Below are 18,468 nucleotides of genomic sequence, written 5' to 3'. Positions count from 1 at the left end.
CCGATCCAAAGATTAATGTTTGACGGCGGGATTCGGGGAAATCCACGCAGTTCGAAATGCTGTGGCATCATGTACGACGATCACAAGATGGGAATAGAATATTGTAAGTTGTAGACGTGCGCGTAAAGTCCCTGCCTTCACCAGCTTATTTTCTCAGTTTGTCTCTATTACGGAATACACGTGTTCCTATCACACCGTACGGAAAATATTTTCAGTTACCAGCAACTCTGGCAACGCACCACTCGCAGACGCTGAAGAAGATGGCGCTCAGTAACTTGGAACGGTGCGCTGTTCCATTCTCTGTTGTCTGGTGTCTTTCAGTCTGTATCTTCATTGTTCTGTATTGCCCTATTGCACGTGAGTATTCTTACCTGAATAGCGTACCCCTTTTCAGCATGCTAGAAACCTAGAACGAACGATGCACTATGGATCGTAGCAGTCGTGGCATGTCCCCTAGTTCCCTTCAGGTGGCCTGTACAGCTATATTATGTAAAACCGCATAATGCAGTTGTATATGCCAACGTGGACGTGTGTGACCACAAGATTTTCTTTAAAGGAAGTAAAAGAACTTTATGAAACTGTGTTATGCACTCCTGCGTCTGTTTCAAGATACCGAATACCATGCGATTTCAATCGAATTTTATAATCCATCAGCTTGCATAGAACAGAGCAGCAGGGCACATGCTAGCTGGTCTCCAACAACAATTAGCCTACGTTTCGGGAATGAATGTCAGGGGATAATCTACAATAGAAGCTTAAGCATGCCATCACGCACCATGTATCCTGCTCGTATCCTGCTCGTATAAAAGCTCCGTGCACCGTCTCAGCGCCCATGTGCGATGCAATGTGAATCTGAGTGTCTATAGTCAGCACCCTCTAATGCCTGTTTAATATCGCTCTTCGCATCCTCTTCGCACGTGGAGATATGGTGGTCCGAGCCGTAGCGATGCGGGCGAAAGGGGGTGCCCTCGTCATAGAGGGCGCGTAGTTTGTACAGCATAAAGCGGGATGAAGAGAATTTGAATTTACGATCTCGGCAATGTAAATAAGCATTCTCTTTTATTTGTTTAAAAGAACTTCTGATGGCAGTGAGAGAGAGAGAGAGAGGGGGGGGGGGGGTCCACGCTTACCCTGTCCCTGCGCAAACTCGCCTCGCGACGGCTGTGATGGTGGTGATTATTGTGATGGTGTGAGTAGCCTGCCGTTGTTGGTCTCGCAACTGCAGGTAGCGTCATGACTGTACCTGCACAATGATATTATATGAGGAGATGAGCCTAGGACGCGACTATATAAGATCGATGGTTCAGCGGTACTTCATGCTATGAGAAGTAAAATGACTCCATGATAGGCAAGCCTGAGCGGTGGGGTTGCCTGCTAGTCTGCATCTACGCCATTCAATCTCAGTAATATGACCAAGCACATCATAATGGTCTCCAAGTGGGCTCCATTTCACGAAGGAAGCGTGCTAGATTCTGTGCTTTCTCTCGGAGAATGTACCTCCGGGGCGCACAATATCCTCAGGGGACCATGTTGAGCTATACCTTTGCTTTGGTCGATCTTCAACTTACGGCTCCCTTCGACAGCGTAAAAACGTATCTACTCCGTGAATGGCCCGTTCCTGACTCGTTCCAGCGTGCGTCGCAATGTCCGACGACAGGTTCGCCACATGCCCGATACGTAATCCCAGCGTCCCTTGTGCCCTGTAGGTACCGTAGCACCCTTTTCGCCATGTTCCAGTGTGTGATGGTGAAGTTGGTATTGTATTGGCTCAAAAAGTGGGTCGCGAAAGCAATGTCTGGGCGAGTTCCTTGGACGAGATACATCAAATTCCCAATCAGGTTTTGGTATGGTATGGTCGGGGGCTCTGCTTTGTCGGTGCCTGTTCGTCTGCGCAGCTCCCACGTCCTGTTCCCATAGGAGTCTTGACGGGCTTGCAGCCTTCCATATGGTAGCGTTTTGAGATGTCCTTTATGTATTTTCCTTGGCTTATCGTGAATTGCTTCGTCTCCTTTTTTCCGGCCCACTTGGATGCCAAGAACGTACTTCGGTTCGCCGAGGTTTTTAATGGCTACCCTCTTCCCCAGGTTTGCAATTGATTCTTCCATGGCTTTCGTGCTGGTCGCCAAGAGAAGTATGTTGTCGACATATACGCCAAGGACAATTTTGGTCTTCCCCCTCTCCAGCACGTAGACGCAGTTGTCTGATTCTAGTCTCCTGTACCCCTGATCTCTGAGGACAGAGTCGAGAGTATTGTACCACGCCCGCCCTACCTGCTTAAGGCCGTAGAGTGCTTTGTTTAACTTGCCCACTTTGGAGACACTAGCGCTTCCCGGGGGTTGCTCAATGTACACCTCTTCGTTGAGTGCCCCGTGGAGATACGCCGTTTTCACGTCTAACTGTCTCATAAACATCCCTTCTTCATTCGCCAGTGCCAGCAGCATTCGCAGACTGGTCAATTTCACGACTGGCGAAAAAATCTCGTAGTAATCGAAGCCATATATGCTTGCGACGTGCGGACTGCCACCACACGAGCCTTGTACTTATCAACTTTCCCGCTTGATTTCCTTTTAATCCGATAAACCCACTTCGATTTTACAATTTTGGCGCCGGGCTATGTCTCGGAACGAGGGCCCACGTGTTCATATCACGGAGCAACTTCAACTCGTCTTGCATCGTCTCCTTCCATGGGTGTTGGTAGCCACGTTGGCAACCCTGTATATATTGTACATAACTTCGTTTTCTATAGGGGAAATAAAACCGAGCTGTAGGTGCGGCAGCGCGATCTTTTTTTGGCACCGCTAAGCGACGAAGTGGACGTGGTTGTTCTGCACAACACCAGGGCACCAGCTGCGGTAGACCAAAGCAAAGGTACAGCTCAACAAACCGTTCTTGCAGTCTAACAGAGAACGTACGGGCGACCCTCGATTTCGCTTTCAGCCTGACGAGTGACGATTGCTGGCGATTGCCAAACTGGGAGCAAGTAAACAAGCCAAGAAGAGCCAAAGCGAAAGCTGACTGTGACGTCAGTGGTTCAAGCGGACGATCGGACGGCAAACGAAAAAAATCGATTTCTCCGTAAATACAGAGTAGGGTAAGGTGGTTTATGTTGAAGACAGTTGAACTATTTTGTTAATAGCAGTCAGAATAATCGCCTAAATTGTACTATAATTCGTTAACTGAATCCCCAAACCTTTGAGAAATGATCCACAAATTACTGTGGTGCTAAACCACATATTTATTTCGTACGAGCCAAAAATGACAGGCTACATCAGGCTGAGGACATAAAAAATATATAATGCCGGGTTTAAATTTTGTCTTTTGTTTCGGCCAGCCGAAGCGGTCAGCCACGGGTTGTGCACATGGAAACACCGGGCAATGACACATCATCATAACGGTGAGGTCATATTTTATTCGCCGAGGAGCAGAAACGAGCAAATTGGAAGTCAATGCTCGCGGAAGTTACAGATGGGACAAAAAAGGGCCCCTCCTACCTCGACCACATCTGCAAAACAGCGTCTCAATGTGTTTCTAAAAAGCCACGTGCGGAACGTCAACACGTTACTTCAAAGCCCTGGTGTCACAAACGAGAAAAAAAATATTGCTAAGAAAATGCCACGCGAAAAACCTAACCTGTCCTCAACTCACCCCTGTCTTCAAGTAACCCCACTTTACCCTATTCGGCCAAACTATTTTGGAGGTACATTCAGTAGGCACCAATGTCCTCAGGACATCCATATGTCCAGAGGTGGATGTCCAGAGGATGTCCTAAAGACGTATATGGTTGTCTGGGAACCTTTGTGCCTGCAGGTTTTTATTGTGATCTGTGACAATGAATTTTCCCCGGAGCTGACTTTTAAGGCGCCCCTTGACTTGTATCGCAGCAGCTGCATGTAGTATGGCGAGGAGTCCTGCAGCTGTGGAGGGTAGATGGATACCGCAGAGATTTTCCTCGCCAGGATATGATTACGGATAGGACGTAATAAGCGTCGACGGCACTTTTGTAACGGTGAACACCGCCTGTGAACACTAGCTTGTGAGCAGTGTAAGTGTCGCAGATCAGTGAACATGTATGTTCGCGGAGTCATTCACTTCAGCCAATCGCTGCAGACGGTTTTAAACACGGAAAGCCCGTGGCAACCAGTAGCTGCTCGTGCGGCTGGCAGCTCGGCTTTGTGGCTACGGCCTCTGAAAGCATGACTGTGATTGGCGGGACTGTTAATGACTACGTAACGTCGATTGCCGATGAATCCTTGTTTAGTCTAAGTGGAGCTGGTCGGTGACTTCGAGAAATACATTATGCGTCACTGCATTATGTGTCACTAGCTGTATGCGCAGTGAGTAAGTAGGCGAATGAGCACCGATGTGAGCCTAACGTAACCTGTGACGGAGACGTTATTGTGACGTGGTGTGAAGGCCATACCACGAAGGCTGATTATGAAACAAACAAAGAATATGCGCCAAATAATGCACCAAGCTGAGAATTTCCTCTGCCGTCTGTCGGGCGGTCCTTACAAAAAGAATCCCACCTCAATTGCACCAAAAACTGCGCCTCACCGAAAATGCATCGCGTTGCTACGCCGTTGCTCCGTGATGAAAGAATTCCTAGATCACGATATCAAGACATCATAGCTTAGCACTTTTCCCGAGTGACGGTAAGGAACGTATCCGACTAAATATAATATTCAATATGCAGCAATTACAGAGCCATCGATTGCGAGCGAGGATGGACAGCCTCGTCAGATCTTCTTTATGATTGACAGCGGGATACGTGTCACCAGCCGTGTGGCGTGCGCTGTTGAGTCTGCCTCAAGACATCATCCAAACTGGACAGTGTACCTGATGCGGTACACCAGGCCTCTCTTTCCAGGCTCCAACGTCTTCTCGCACGCCCTCAGGTCCTTGTCCAATGTGCGTGCCAAAATGATAACCATCGAAACCCACTTCAAGGTATAAGAACGCTTGGATACTTTTTAATGGAACACTTGGGGGATTGATTAATGCCATGCAGACTTGTACCTGACTACACCCAACCTCGTAAACGTACGATGTGTTAAACTTATCCTTCTCCTATAAATTATGCTAAATTAGCGCTTATTTATTGAAATGAGCAGTGAATCTGGGATATTTCATTTTTAACTACGGCGTATTGCACGGCAAATAACAGTATAATGGCGAGCGGGAGAAGTCTATGATATGCACATCGTCGTCGTCGTCATTTGTCGTTTTTGCAAATTTAGTTGCGCTGTAGTAAGACAAAGTACAGTAAAAACATTGTTCTTAGACTGATCGATAAATGCACATGGTCTCGAGCAGTGCTAAATGTCACTTTCTTGCTTCTTTAAGACCACTTACTAGACGAAGGACACTTCATTCGAACATTTCTAGTCGTCGTGAAACAATAACATATATTTAGAGTTCAGAGTTTTCGGAGCTTTCATTTTGGAAAATTCGGAGGCTGTTTATTGGAGTATTCAACTTTTCCGAGATTCGGAGTTTCTTAGAGAAATAAAGAGTCTGAAAAATGAAATTTCAGAGTATTTCGGAGTAGTCATCGCAGAGACAATGCAAGGAAAGAAGTGCAATAGTGACTGTGACCACACGATATAGCGCACGGATGTTTTACTCTATTGAAGTACAAACAAGCGTATTTGAACAAATTGTGAAAGGTGCCCAGGCTCAAAATGAGTAGCTGTGACGCACACAGAACTGTTCTGTGCCAAACTAGCCCAGTTCCCGGGGTCAAGTAGAGTCACGAGGGTTCAGGATGCATAGAACAGATGGACAAGTGTGTGTACTATCCTCCTTTTCGGCCATTCATGCGTCCAGCGACCCTAAGGGGGGCTACCACTTGGGACCCTTTTTTTTTTTCAGTTGTGGATTAGTTCGAAGTCGTAAAGTAGGCATGGAAGAAGGTGGACAAAGGAAGAAGGAAACGGGAAAAACCGTAAGGCCGCCACATGGCCATTGGAAAAATCGGAGTTTGTCTGATAAATCCGATATTTTGCAAAAAACATCGGAGCCATCGGAAGCCTGTGGGCACCGTGCACTAGCGAGAGGACGCTGCGGTCGCTTGACCGACAGCGCCACCCGTGGCGATTTCGCGCGTAACGGTCTGGTACTGACGCCGTATCGGCGCCTTCGCGTATGTAGCTTTGGTGCGTACGGGTGTTTTCCCGAATTTTATATATCGGCTTTGGGGCTTTCGACTCATTAACCCGTGAGACTACTTGTGTGGAAGCCTTTTGCACGTGGAACATTATGTGTCTATGCACAATGTGTGACACAGTGTGTAACACAGACACGCGTGTAGTATTCGTGGCCCGTATTTACGTGAAGTTAAGTGCATTTATCCGCAAGGGACTACCAATTATACACTACACATCAGAGACTAGCTACGTCCAGTACCTGCGCTATGAGGACGGAAATCTCGCACTGAAGAATTCACAATAATACAATCAACAACAAATTGGAATATACATTACGAAGATAGCGAAAAAAAAAAAAAACGTTCTCGTTTCTTTCTTATGCATAATCCGTTAACGTGATGATGCACTGTGAGGATAAGTTTCTTAGTCAAATTATTCCCAATCTTGCATCGCTCAAGTCGGGGGATTCCCTTTTAGCCCTTTGTGCCTGCATTTGATGCACAGTCATAGTAATAAAAATCAATCAGTCAATCAAGATTGTTTCAGGATATAAATAAGGCGTGTTTTTGTTTGAAACTGGATGTGTAATGATAATAATGTTTTATTAGTGCTAAACAACGACCACAGCGGCCTTAGTGTTGGTGAACATAGCGCATCAGACACATTGTCGCAAATTGCAACATAGAAGCAGCCAGAAATATCACGCAAAAGAAACACAAAACATAAACTATTGTTGTTAAAGGTTGCTGTTCGACAAACGCATGATTACTCTTGTGTGTGTTTGTGTGTGTGCGCGCGGACGAATAGGAAGGAGCAAAGAACCACTTGTAAACCGAGATCACAAGATTTGGCAACGATAATAAGATCATAGGGACAGAATGCACCTACATAAAATGATGACGGCTTGCGAAATGCAGCTCGGGGAGGACAAATAACTCCCTGTGTTCGCATGCAAGCTTTATATTGAAGGAAGACGAGGTCCAAATCTAGTCTTCGCCGACACGCCGCAAAATTAGGGTCCGAGTAAAAGAGATAAATACTGTACGACATATGGCAGACACTAATTTTAGCCAAGCTCCACGATGTTCATTGGTCATTCATTGGTGTATTTCGCAACTTTTTCACGTCAGTTACTGTGCTATAAGTCCGCATCGTGATGCTCAACTGGTCATTGACAAATATACTAAATGCAAGGAATAAGTTGATTGAAACAACGGATTTGAGCGGCACGTTGGGTGGATTGCCGTGAAAGCGCTCTCTCAAATACGTGATCGGCGGGACGATACAGCGAGAAGGACGAAAACTTTACGGCAAGTTGCCTCTCTTTCACAGTAACTTGGTTGTCGTGGCAGATTACCACATAGAATTAGTTTCCATTTTGTCTTCTCCTTTGACTTTCTATGCAGGCAGCTTCAAATCGCTCTTTTCGAACGGCGAAACTAGCACAGCACTGCTAGACGCTGCTGGCTGGTACCAGGGCATTACGCCGCGTTTCCCCGCGAGGGGCCGCTGCCGTCAATAGAAAACTCTAGCGCACGGTGCCCATACTCTATTATTCTTCATTGCTTTTGCCTTCGTAAGCGAATATCGTCAGCGGCTACAGGTATTTCTGAAGTTGACTGACAAGCACGGCTATAGGTTGTGATCAGGGCAAAGAAATCGAAGGTTAAATGTCATTTGTGGGGGAGCAACAGAACGTATTCTTTTTTTCTTTCTTTCTGTGGCTTGTCCGTCCTTCGGAAATTACCGCTCGAGTGTCAAAGGGGACATAGAGGTAACAAGGGAGGAACTGTTTGCCGACCTCCATCCATCCGCTTGGGAGATGGTCAAGGAACGGAATGCCCAGTTAGTGAGCTTGGTTCAGCGAGCTGAGACAGTTCTCGTTTCTGCCCCAGAACTCAAGCCTGACCTCGTGGCTTCGCCAGCGCCTGCACCATCGCAGCTACAGATTGCGCCTGTCCGACACCCTCAGCTTAAGTATCCTTCACCAACACGGCGGCATCTACCTGGACTTGGGCGTAGTGGTTCTCAAGCCCATGGATGGCCTTTCCAACTGTGTCGCAGTTTCCGGAGTGGAAACAATCGAACACGGCGTGTTGGCTTTCTGGAAGTCGCATCCGTTTCTCGATGAATGTGTTAACAATATTGTATCAGAGCACACACCAGTCGAATGGGACGGCAACACCGCAGACGTTTTGCGAAAAGCTCTGTTTCGGCGTTGCAATGAGACGTCTGTTGCACACATCACCGGGAAGACGTGCGGTGGAGTCATGGTTCACAGTCAGGAGAAGTTTCTTCCTGTCGATCAGAACACGTGGTATATTTTTTTTCGCAAGGCCAACGCAGAAGAAACATGGAAAAGTCTAAGAGATAGTTACTTAATGTTTACCTATTATATGAAGAGTCAAGGGGTTCCAGTCGAAGAAGGGTCTGCATACGAACAGGCAGCAAAAATGCACTGTCCCTTGACGTACAATACTTCTAAGAGTTACTATGGTGTATTTTAATCTACTTTTGTTTGAGAGTATTATAAATATTGCGATTTGATTGTTTTCTCTAGTTCATGTGTGAATAGAACCAGTGACGGTATTTGGACGATTCCCGACTGGCTTATGATCAGAGCTGCTGGAGCCTTCATCTGCACAGCATTGCGGACATCCAATTGATGGTTGGATGAACTAATTAATAACTTCACCCTGCATATCTGAGAGCGACATCGTGGAACTTATGCCAATCAGAAGCAGACGTCGCGGAAGCAGGCAGCTCGGACACAGCTTTTCGACGGTTCCCTTCGTCGAGTAGGCGATGAAAGTTCGCAAAACAGAGGTGGCACTTTCGTTTTGAACAGCGTCTATAGTATTAGGGAGGGTGTTCACTCGTTCACCGTGCCCGGAAATTGGTGGTTGGTTTTGACATCATACCAGAGGCTCCCGAGGCGAACTCCTGCCTGGGCAGGGTGACCGTGTCGAACCAGTTCTCTAGAATCACATGCTTGAACATAGCACGACAACCTGAAAAAAAAAAAATACGCACATATGACTGGTAATTTACCCTGCTGCAGACAGTTGTGCACTCTAAGGCTGAACAGAAACATGAAACGTAAAACTTATTTTGGCTCTTTGTTTATTGCCCAACCTTATAAACTCTACGGGATCCCTGTACGGGAACTCTACGACAACTCTACCGGGGTCTAAACCGATAATTCTACGGGGACCGTGCTGTCCGGTGCTCCCTCAAGGGAAGGCGGCCAGGGGCGGCTGCCCCTCTCGCACCCTATACCTCTCGTTATACCTCTGACGTTAAATTTAGAAGCAAAATCAGAGTTTATAAATTCGTTACTCCCTATTGAGGGAGGTATATGTTCTGATACGAATAATAGTACAGCGCCTCAGCGCAGTGAGCGAAGGTGGTTACGCTGCACTGCATTCGATGGAAGGCACTGCATAATTTAATTGGCCAATGGAGAATTCCTTGTGAACATGTGTTTTCGTGAGCATTGTGTACAACTACACTGCGTTTGATGGTGTAGCAGCACTAGTGCCATCAGATGATGGCAGCTCAGTTTGAACGTGAGCGCGCAGAGCGCGATTAAACCAGTTGTTCTCCACCAGCCACCGGGCACGGTTGTCAGTCCATTCCTGTGCCACATTTGGTGACCCAAACCTGGACATACGCAAACCTTCGGTTGGTTTCATGGAACCTCTCCCGGCGCAAACTGTCCCCGTTGCTGGCGCACCGCTGCCCGCAACTTCGACAGCGGACCCGGCCATTTCGGCCGCCGCCCCGCCACAGCTGCGACTTCCTTCTTTCTGGCGACAGAACCCTCGGTCGTGGTTCCGGCAAGTGGAGGCACAATTTGCGCTTCGGCACATACAGAGCTAACAGTCGAAGTACTTCCACGTCCTTGCAGGCCTTCTTCCGGAAATTGCGGCCGAGCTGGATGATGTCCCCGCAACAGTCTCGCTTACTGAGGCCTACGACGTTCTAAAGGGCGCCATTTTGGATCGCCTGGAAGTTTCCGAACGTGCCCGGTTTCAGCAGCTACTTTCTGAAGAAGACCTTGGTGACCCTAAGCCTTCACAGCTGCTGCACCGAATGAAGCAGCTGCTCGGAGATCCCGCCAGTCAGAGCCAGCAGCCGCTCTTGCGGGAATTATTTCTTCAGCGTTTGCCGCAGGCAATGCGCATGGTTCTGGCAGGATCCGAAGACCTCAGCCTTGACAAGCTTGCTGCTTTGGCAGATCGGATCGCAGACTATTCGACGCCCAGCGTCTGCCGCAGATCGTCGCCGTTCGCCCAGCGGCTTTAACCTTCAAGCTGCCATCAGTACCACAATCAAAACGTACGGCCTACGCTCCTTGACGTTGGACCTTGGCCTGAGGAGGACATTTCGCTTGGTCTTCGCTCTTGCGGACGTCTCGCAGCCTATTCTAGGCGCCGATTTCTTGGCTGCCTTCAACCTGTCCGTTAACACCCGCCATCGACGCCTCCTTGACAACACCACAACGCTTGAAGTGAAGGGCCTGTCTTCTTCGGAAGTCCCAACTGGTATCCGCGTGCTGCGACCAGCTTCCCTGTATGACGCGCTCTTGGACGAGTTTCCGGATATCACCAAGCCCTGCAACTTGAAGGCACCGATCAAGCACGACGTGACCCATCATATTGCTACCACCGGCCCTCCAATCTCCTCCCGCTTCCGCCGCCTCCACGGTGACCGCCTGGCTATCGCCAAACGCGAGTTTGACCACATGCTGGACTTAGGTATCATTTGGCAATCGTTCAGCAGCTGGGCATCCCCGCTACATATGCACTCTTAACTCGGTACCCTTTAGTAAAGGGTAAAAAATCGCAATATTTTACCCTCTATTTCAGAAGCTACCAGGTACCCTCTGAGCAGTACCTTTTATAAAAGTTACAAGGAAACCCACTAATTAGAGGTTACGGCCTTCAATCCAGCACCTGCCCGTAAAGGTTACGCCAACGTGCGGCTTTTTATACAGGATGTTCATTTTTATTCGCAACAGAGTAGCGCTCATTTGGCAGGTGGGTTATGTGAATTTTTGCTAATTAATCGATCCGTAGTTACGAACACATGCGTCAGGAAATGTCGGAAATGTTTGTAACTACGGATGGGTTAGTTTGCGAAAATTAACATAACCCACCTGTCAAATGAGCGCTGGTGTGATGCGAATAAAAAAACACCCTGTGCGTGGGATATGGACAGACATTTACAGAACACACCAAGGTACCAAAATGAACCAGCAGAAAAGGAGATCTTGAACATATGTATATTACAAAAACAGAAGTCTGTCGAGAGGTGACACATTGTGCAGAAGTGCGATTCTGATGTGAGGAGAGACCATGGTCGCTTTACCATGTATGTCGAAAAAAGAACTATCTTCTAAGTGAGAAGCAATGCATAAAAGTGCGAGGAAGCCAGCGAGTCAAAACAACTGACCTATGTTTGCTAAGCTGAACAGACCCAACGAAATGGAGAATTGCAGCAGAAAAAAATTTATTCCACATCCGTGTTGCAGAGGCGAGCGCAAATGGCAATACAGTGATTAAATAAAACGCACACAACCTTGAGGAATATGAGTGTACAGTAACGCAGGAGACACTACATTACTGCGTTATCAGCGTTGGAGGCGCTCTGGGACGAGTTTGTGAGGTACTGCATTGCGCTGGTGACGGTATGTGAACCTGCATGTGGGATCCTGGGAACAAAAGTTTGGGCAATGAGAGCAACATTTACGGAACCATTCAAATCCGTACAAAGCACAAGGTACAAAGCAGCATAAATGCATGAAGGCGTTCACTCCGCGATTGAGTCTTAGAATATCGTAAGAATACATCAAGTAGGAAGCTGCGAATTATATATCTCGATGCATATATCCGCAGCTCGGAAAATGCACGCCGGTGTATTGACTTGGCGACCAAGTAAGAGCAGAAAAGTAGCAAGCGTAAGTGGCGTTCATATGCAGGACCGCAAAACGCTTGCCATAATCACAACAAACATGCGCTAAGAGCTCTTGCTATCAAAATAATGCACGTACCTAGCACAAAACGTACACTTACCCAGTGTATGAAGTGTGTGAATTAGGGCTGCAGTGGTGACGTTCGTTTTCGGTTATATATTCTTTGCAATCTTCGCACTCACTACACTTTCCCCTGAGAACGCCGAAAATATCCTTGTTTGCCAGAGACATCTAGCTTTTCCGTTGTTCCTGACGATACTATGATAAACGCGAGGAAAACCACTGATTAAAACAGATTACACTTATTAACGGACGGACGACGAGCGTTAAGCGCTTCAAGGAAACCGCTCTCAGTGTGAATAGACCTAGACCAGGCTCGACTACGCAGCGAAATCGGAAATCTTGGTGGTTGCAGCATTGACAATGGTTTTCCACCCTTTAGAAAGAAACATACTATCAGTATTCCAGACTGCGAACTTATAATCTGTGTTCATACAGCATTGATAACATGTAGTCGACGTATAGATGACGCTGAAACAGGTAAAAAATAACAGCGTAGATTCGCAACTGTCGTCTCGAATGGGAGGCTGAAACGCGGCATTATGCTGAAAAACAGAAGGAAAACAAACGATAAGAAACTAACAAAGAAATTATCGTTGGAGATTTCGCTTAGAAGTTACAGTGCCGGAGTAGAGGGTACATTTATAAGTTACAACAAGCTGTTTTTGTTTTTTCCGAGATGTAACTTCTATTCGTGTTGTAAAGACATGACTGTGGTCGCTTTTAACCTCTAAATATACGTTACAGTGGTGTAACCTATAAGAAATCTCGAAATCTACGTCTATATAGAAGTTACATGTTTCTAAAAGTTACAATAAAAGGTACGGGTTTAAGAGTGTAGTGCCAAAGAAGGACCCAGGAGATTGGAGGCCATGCGGCAACTCTGGACCCTCAACGCCAGGACTATTCCAGACAGATACCCTCTACCTCACATTCACGATTTTACTGCCAGTCTTGCGGACTGCACCGTCTTCACGACCCTGGACTTGGTGAAAGCCTATCACCAGATTCCGTTGCGCCCGCCTGACATACCTAAGACTGCCGTCATAACACCCTTTGGACTCTTTGAATTTGTCAAGATGCCTTTCGGGTTGCGCAATGCTGCCCAGAGCTTCCAACGCTTCATCAACAACGTCCTGCGAGGCTTGGCTTTCGTCTACGCCTATACTGACGACTTCCTCATTGCAAGCGCCTCGCAGAAGGAGCATATTGTGCATCTCCGGCATGTATTCGCACGTCTCCAAGACCACGGCCTCGTCATTAACGTTAAGAAGTGCAGTTTCGGGCAGAGCGAAGCGAAGTTTCTGGGACACCATATCGATCAGCACGGCGTGCGTCCTCTCGAAACCAAAGTGCAGGCCATTCGTGAATTTCCCCGTCCGCAATCGGTACGGCAGTTGCGACAGTACCTTGGCCTGCTGAATTTTCATCGTAGGTTCATCCCCGGCTGCGCACGCATTGTCCAACCGCTCACGGACCTCCTCCGGGCGCCCAAGTCGGCGACCTCCCAGTTGTCCTGGACGCCGGAAGTCGAAGCCTCATTTGTCGAAGCGAAAATCGCCCTTGCCAATGCAACACTGCTCGTCCATCCAGTTCCTTCTGCACCAACCCGCCTCATGGCTTATGCCTCTACCACGGCTACTGGCGCCATTCTACAGCAGTTCGTTGATGGCATGTGGCAGCCGCTTGGCTTTTTCTCCCGCCGCCTCAAGCCCGCCGAGACCCACAATACAGCACGTTTGGGCGCGAGCTTCTAGCTGTATACGCGGCCGTGCGGCACTTCCGCTATCACCTGGAAGGGCGTGACTTCCACATTCTGACCGACCACAAGAGTAGTAAAGAGTGGTTGAGAAACAAATCGCTTGAGATTTAGGAACCTGGACTCCTGACCCCTGCCCTGAGCCCTGCGCGTATTTTTCCCCGCGCGGCGCGTGTGCGGAGGGTTGTCCACGTGATTATCGGCGGGGGATGGCTGCGCGTGCGCTCATCGTAGCGTATTTTTCAGCCTGGGCAGACTTCTTTGGCCATACTTGGGCCGACTTCACATATTTTTCCGATACAACAGGTGAGCGGTTTACATGCAGAGACATGCAACGAAGGGTCATACACAAAAAGTACAAGTCAAAATATATTTATTAATGCCAATCAACTTGAGATATATTTATTAAAGCCAATAGTACTGGGAATTGTACCAATTGTGATGTCAATCAGGTGAAGGAGAAAAACCCAGCCGAAAAACCTTCACTACCTGTAACAGGGCGGTGCTCGGGTGGAGGGCTGCCGTGGTGGGCGGAGCGTGACCGGAGGGCTGCGTGCGCGCTTACCCTTCACCCTGGGCTGACTTCTTTCACCATTTACCTACTTGGGCCGACTTCATTTCCGCGACAGGTGGGCGGTGCTCGGGTGGAGGACTGCTGTGGTGGGCGGAGCGTGACCGGAGGGCTGCGTGCGCGCCTACCATTCACCCTAGGCTGACTTCTTTCACAACTTTCCTACTTGGGCCGACTTCCTTCCCGCGACAGGTGGGCGTCGCTTGGCCGGAGGGCTGCGTGCGCGTTTACCATTCAGCCTGGGCCGCCGACTTTCGTCATTTTTCAGCCTGGGCCGCCGACTTTCGCCATTTTTCAGCCTGAGCCGACTTGAATCATATTTTTTCCAGCTACAACATGTGTGCAGTAGGCTGTTCACATGCAAAGGATAGCCATACATAGCCATATATATTTATTAAAGTCATTAGGAATTATGTTATGACTCTGTGTGACTGGGAAAAACTTAGCCTAAAATCTGAAATAGAAGGAACACAATACACGTAACAAAGAATATAATTATTAAAGGTACGATACAATAGCATTGAATAGGTATCACAAATTACACACAATATTTTTTATTAGTGGAAGTTTTCAATGAATCAGAAGTGATAGCGCATTTAATCAAAGAAGATAGTCTTAATCAATACGATTACAATCAAAATTTCAAGTGCTATGATAAAAAGTCTGAGATGTGAGAATCTGATAGGTGTAAGTAATTTCGAGCACAATAGCTAAGTTTAATATTCCAATGTGACACAAATTTAATTTCTATTGAAGTGAATAGCACAGACATAAGGCAATAATTCGAATCAACACATAGCATTAATATAGAACCTAACCGACATGTAGAGAAATAATAGCTACACCATATCAAAACGATCAACACATTTAATCAAAGAAGATATTCTTAATCAATATGATTATAAACAAAATTATAACTTGTATTATAAAAAGTCTAATATTCCTATACGTGAGAACCATCTTTGCAATAGCGGGAAGTTCTGATAGTTGTATGTAATTAACTGTGAACAGCAGAGACACTGGAAGACTATGGGACACGAACACAAGACGAAATAAAATCTATACCACTACAAAGAAGATATTCCACTTCACCACATAGCATGCTCCTAGCCAACAAACAGAACAAAGAACGACACGAACACAAGAGGAAATAAAATCTATACCACTACAAAGAAGATATTCCACTTCACCACATAGCACGCTCCTAGCCAACAAACAGAACAAAGAACGACAAGAACACAAGAGGAAATAAAATCTATACCACTACAAAGAAGATATTCCTCATCAAAACAACATAGTAATCTATCATTCAGAAAATCAGAAGAAAAAATCAAACTCATCAGAAAATAGACATGTTAAAAATGAACTTCACCACATAGCACGCTTCTAGCCAACAACCAGATCTAATGATATCTACCCTGATTTGTTGAAGACGGGTGCCGATAGATGTATGGAAGACCATGGAACACAAACGACAAGAACACAAGAGAAAATAAAATCTACACCACTACAAAGAAGTTATTCTTAATCAAAACAACATAGTAATATATCATTCAGAAAATCAGAAGAAAAAATCAAACTCAACAGAAAATAGACATGTTAAAAACGAACTTCACCACATAGCACGCTCCTAGCCAACAAATAGAACAAAGAACGACACGAACAAAAGAAAAAATAAAATCTATACCACTTGGTTCTCACGTATAGGAATATTAGACTTTTTATAATACAAGTTATGATTTTGTTTATAATCATATTGATTAAGAATATCTTCTTTGATTAAATGTGTTGATCGTTTTGATATGGTGTAGCTATTATTTCCCTACATGTCGGTTAGGTTCTATATTAATGCTATGTGTTGATTCGAATTATTGCCTTATGTCTGTGCTATTCACTTCAACAGAAATTAAATTTGTGTCACATTGGAATACTATTGTGCTCGAAATTACTTACACCTATCAGATTCTCACATCTCAGACTTTTTATAATAGCACTTGAAATTTTGATTGTAATCGTATTGATTAAGACTATCTTCTTTGATTAAATGTGCTATCACTTCTGATTCATTGAAAACTTCCACTAATAAAAAATATTGTGTTTGATTTGTGATACCTATTCAATGCCATTGTATCGTACCTTTAATAATTATATTCTTTGTTACGTGTATTGTGTTCCTTCTATTTCAGATTTTTGGCTAAGTTTTTCCCATTCACACAGAGTCATAACATAATTCCTAATGACTTTAATAAATATATATGGCTATGTATGGCTATCCTTTGCATGTGAACAGCCTACTGCACACATGTTGTAGCTGGAAAAAATATGATTCAAGTCGGCTCAGGCTGAAAAATGGCGAAAGTCGGCGGCCCAGGCTGAAAAATGACGAAAGTCGACGGCCCAGGCTGAATGGTAAACGCGCACGCAGCCCTCCGGCCACGCGACGCCCACCTGTCGCGGGAAGGAAGTCGGCCCAAGTAGGAAAATTGTGAAAGAAGTCAGCGTAGGGTGAATGGTAAGCGCGCACGCAGCCCTCCGGTCACGCTCCGCCCACCACAGCAGTCCTCCACCCGAGCACCGCCCACCTATAGCGGAAATGAAGTCGGCCTAAGTAGGAAAATGGTGAAAGAAGTCAGTCCAGGGTGAAGGGTAAGCGCGCACGCAGCCCTCCGGTCACGCTGCGCCCACCACAGCAGCCCTCCACCCGAGCACCGCCCTGTTACAGGTAGTGAAGGTTTTTCGGCTGGGTTTTTCTCCTTCACCTGATTGACATCACAATTGGTACAATTCCCAGTACTATTGACTTTAATAAATATATCTCAAGTTGATTGTCATTAATAAATATATTTTGACTTGTACTTTTTGAGTATGACCCTTCGTTGCATGTCTCTGCATGTAAACCGCTCACCTGTTGTATCGGAAAAATATGTGAAGTCGGCCCAAGTATGGCCAAAGAAGTCTGCCCAGGCTGAAAAATATGCTACGATGAGCGCACGCGCAGCCACCCCCCGCCGATAATCACGTGGACAACCCTCCGCACACGCGCCGCGCGGGGAAAAATACGCGCAGGGCTCAGGGCAGGGGTCAGGAGTCCAGGTTTCTAAATCTCACCCGATTTGTTCCTCAACCACTCTTTACTACTCACAAGCCGTTGTCATATGCATTTTCTGGCAATCACTCCGGCTACTGTGAGCGCAAGATCCGTCAGCTTGCTTTTATCTCCGAGTTTTGCACCGACGTTCGCCATATCCCCGGCGTTGACAACTCGGCAGCTAACGCTCTTTCACGCATCAATGCAGTGCCCTACTTGCCATCCCCGGTGAGCGTCAGTGACCTCCTCAACGCCCAGGCTCATGACGCTGAGGTCAAGGATTACCTCGCTGGCGAATCCTCCCTTGTCCTTCAAAAGGTACACCTCCCTGGTTGCGTCGACCCTCTTTTCTGCGACGTGTCCACTGCGCATCCTCGCCCCTTCGTCCCCGAGCCGCTACGCCGCCGGATCTTCAGCGAGTACCACAGCCTCGCCCACACCGGCGTGCGCGCTACACAGAAGTCCATTGCAACCCGCTATGTGTGGCCAAATATCAACGAGGACATCCACAGCTGGACCCGCTCCTGTCTTGCTTGCCAGCGGACCAAAGTTGAACGCCACATCTAGACACCACTCAAAGCGTTCCCCACGCCTGAAGGCCGGTTCTGCCACGTTCATTTGGACCTGGTTGGCCCACTTCCCTCTTCACTCGGCTACCGGTATCTCTTCACCTGCGTGGACCGCTTTACGCGCTGGGCAGAGGCTGTACCCATCCCAGACGCAACGGCGGATACGGTCGGCCGCGCGTTTCTACTCGGTTGGGTCGCCCATTTCGGCTGCCCTGACATTGTGACCACCGACAGGGGACGCCAGTTCACCTTCCGCTCCTTCACCTCTCTTCTGAAAGCTATCGGAGCTAAGCATATG

General features: G+C 47.0%; 1 protein-coding gene across 1 annotated transcript; it reads left to right on the top strand.

The window, feature by feature from the left end:
• Positions 1 to 251: 251 nt before the first annotated feature.
• LOC135398035 (alpha-1,4-N-acetylglucosaminyltransferase-like) lies at positions 252 to 8,698 on the top strand. Its single transcript, XM_064629485.1, has 3 exons — positions 252 to 357; positions 4,694 to 4,947; positions 8,042 to 8,698. Exons 1-3 carry the CDS (start codon positions 261 to 263, stop codon positions 8,651 to 8,653), a joined length of 963 nt encoding a protein of 320 aa, XP_064485555.1. The 5' UTR covers positions 252 to 260; the 3' UTR covers positions 8,654 to 8,698.
• The last annotated feature ends 9,770 nt before the right edge of the window (positions 8,699 to 18,468 follow it).

Source organism: Ornithodoros turicata, chromosome 6 (genome assembly GCF_037126465.1).
Source record: "Ornithodoros turicata isolate Travis chromosome 6, ASM3712646v1, whole genome shotgun sequence".
Taxonomy (NCBI): Eukaryota; Metazoa; Arthropoda; class Arachnida; order Ixodida; family Argasidae; genus Ornithodoros; species Ornithodoros turicata.
This window is presented reverse-complemented; position numbering and strand designations above follow the sequence as displayed.

Bases quoted from the DNA above. Each gene is read 5' to 3' on its own strand.
- LOC135398035 (XM_064629485.1), top strand. From the start codon at position 261: ATGGCGCTCAGTAACTTGGAACGGTGCGCTGTTCCATTCTCTGTTGTC. The intron at 358-4,693 runs GTGAGTATTCTT...TTCAATATGCAG, and splicing joins TCTGTATTGCCCTATTGCAC to CAATTACAGAGCCATCGATT. The intron at 4,948-8,041 runs GTATAAGAACGC...TTTCTGCCCCAG, and splicing joins CCATCGAAACCCACTTCAAG to AACTCAAGCCTGACCTCGTG.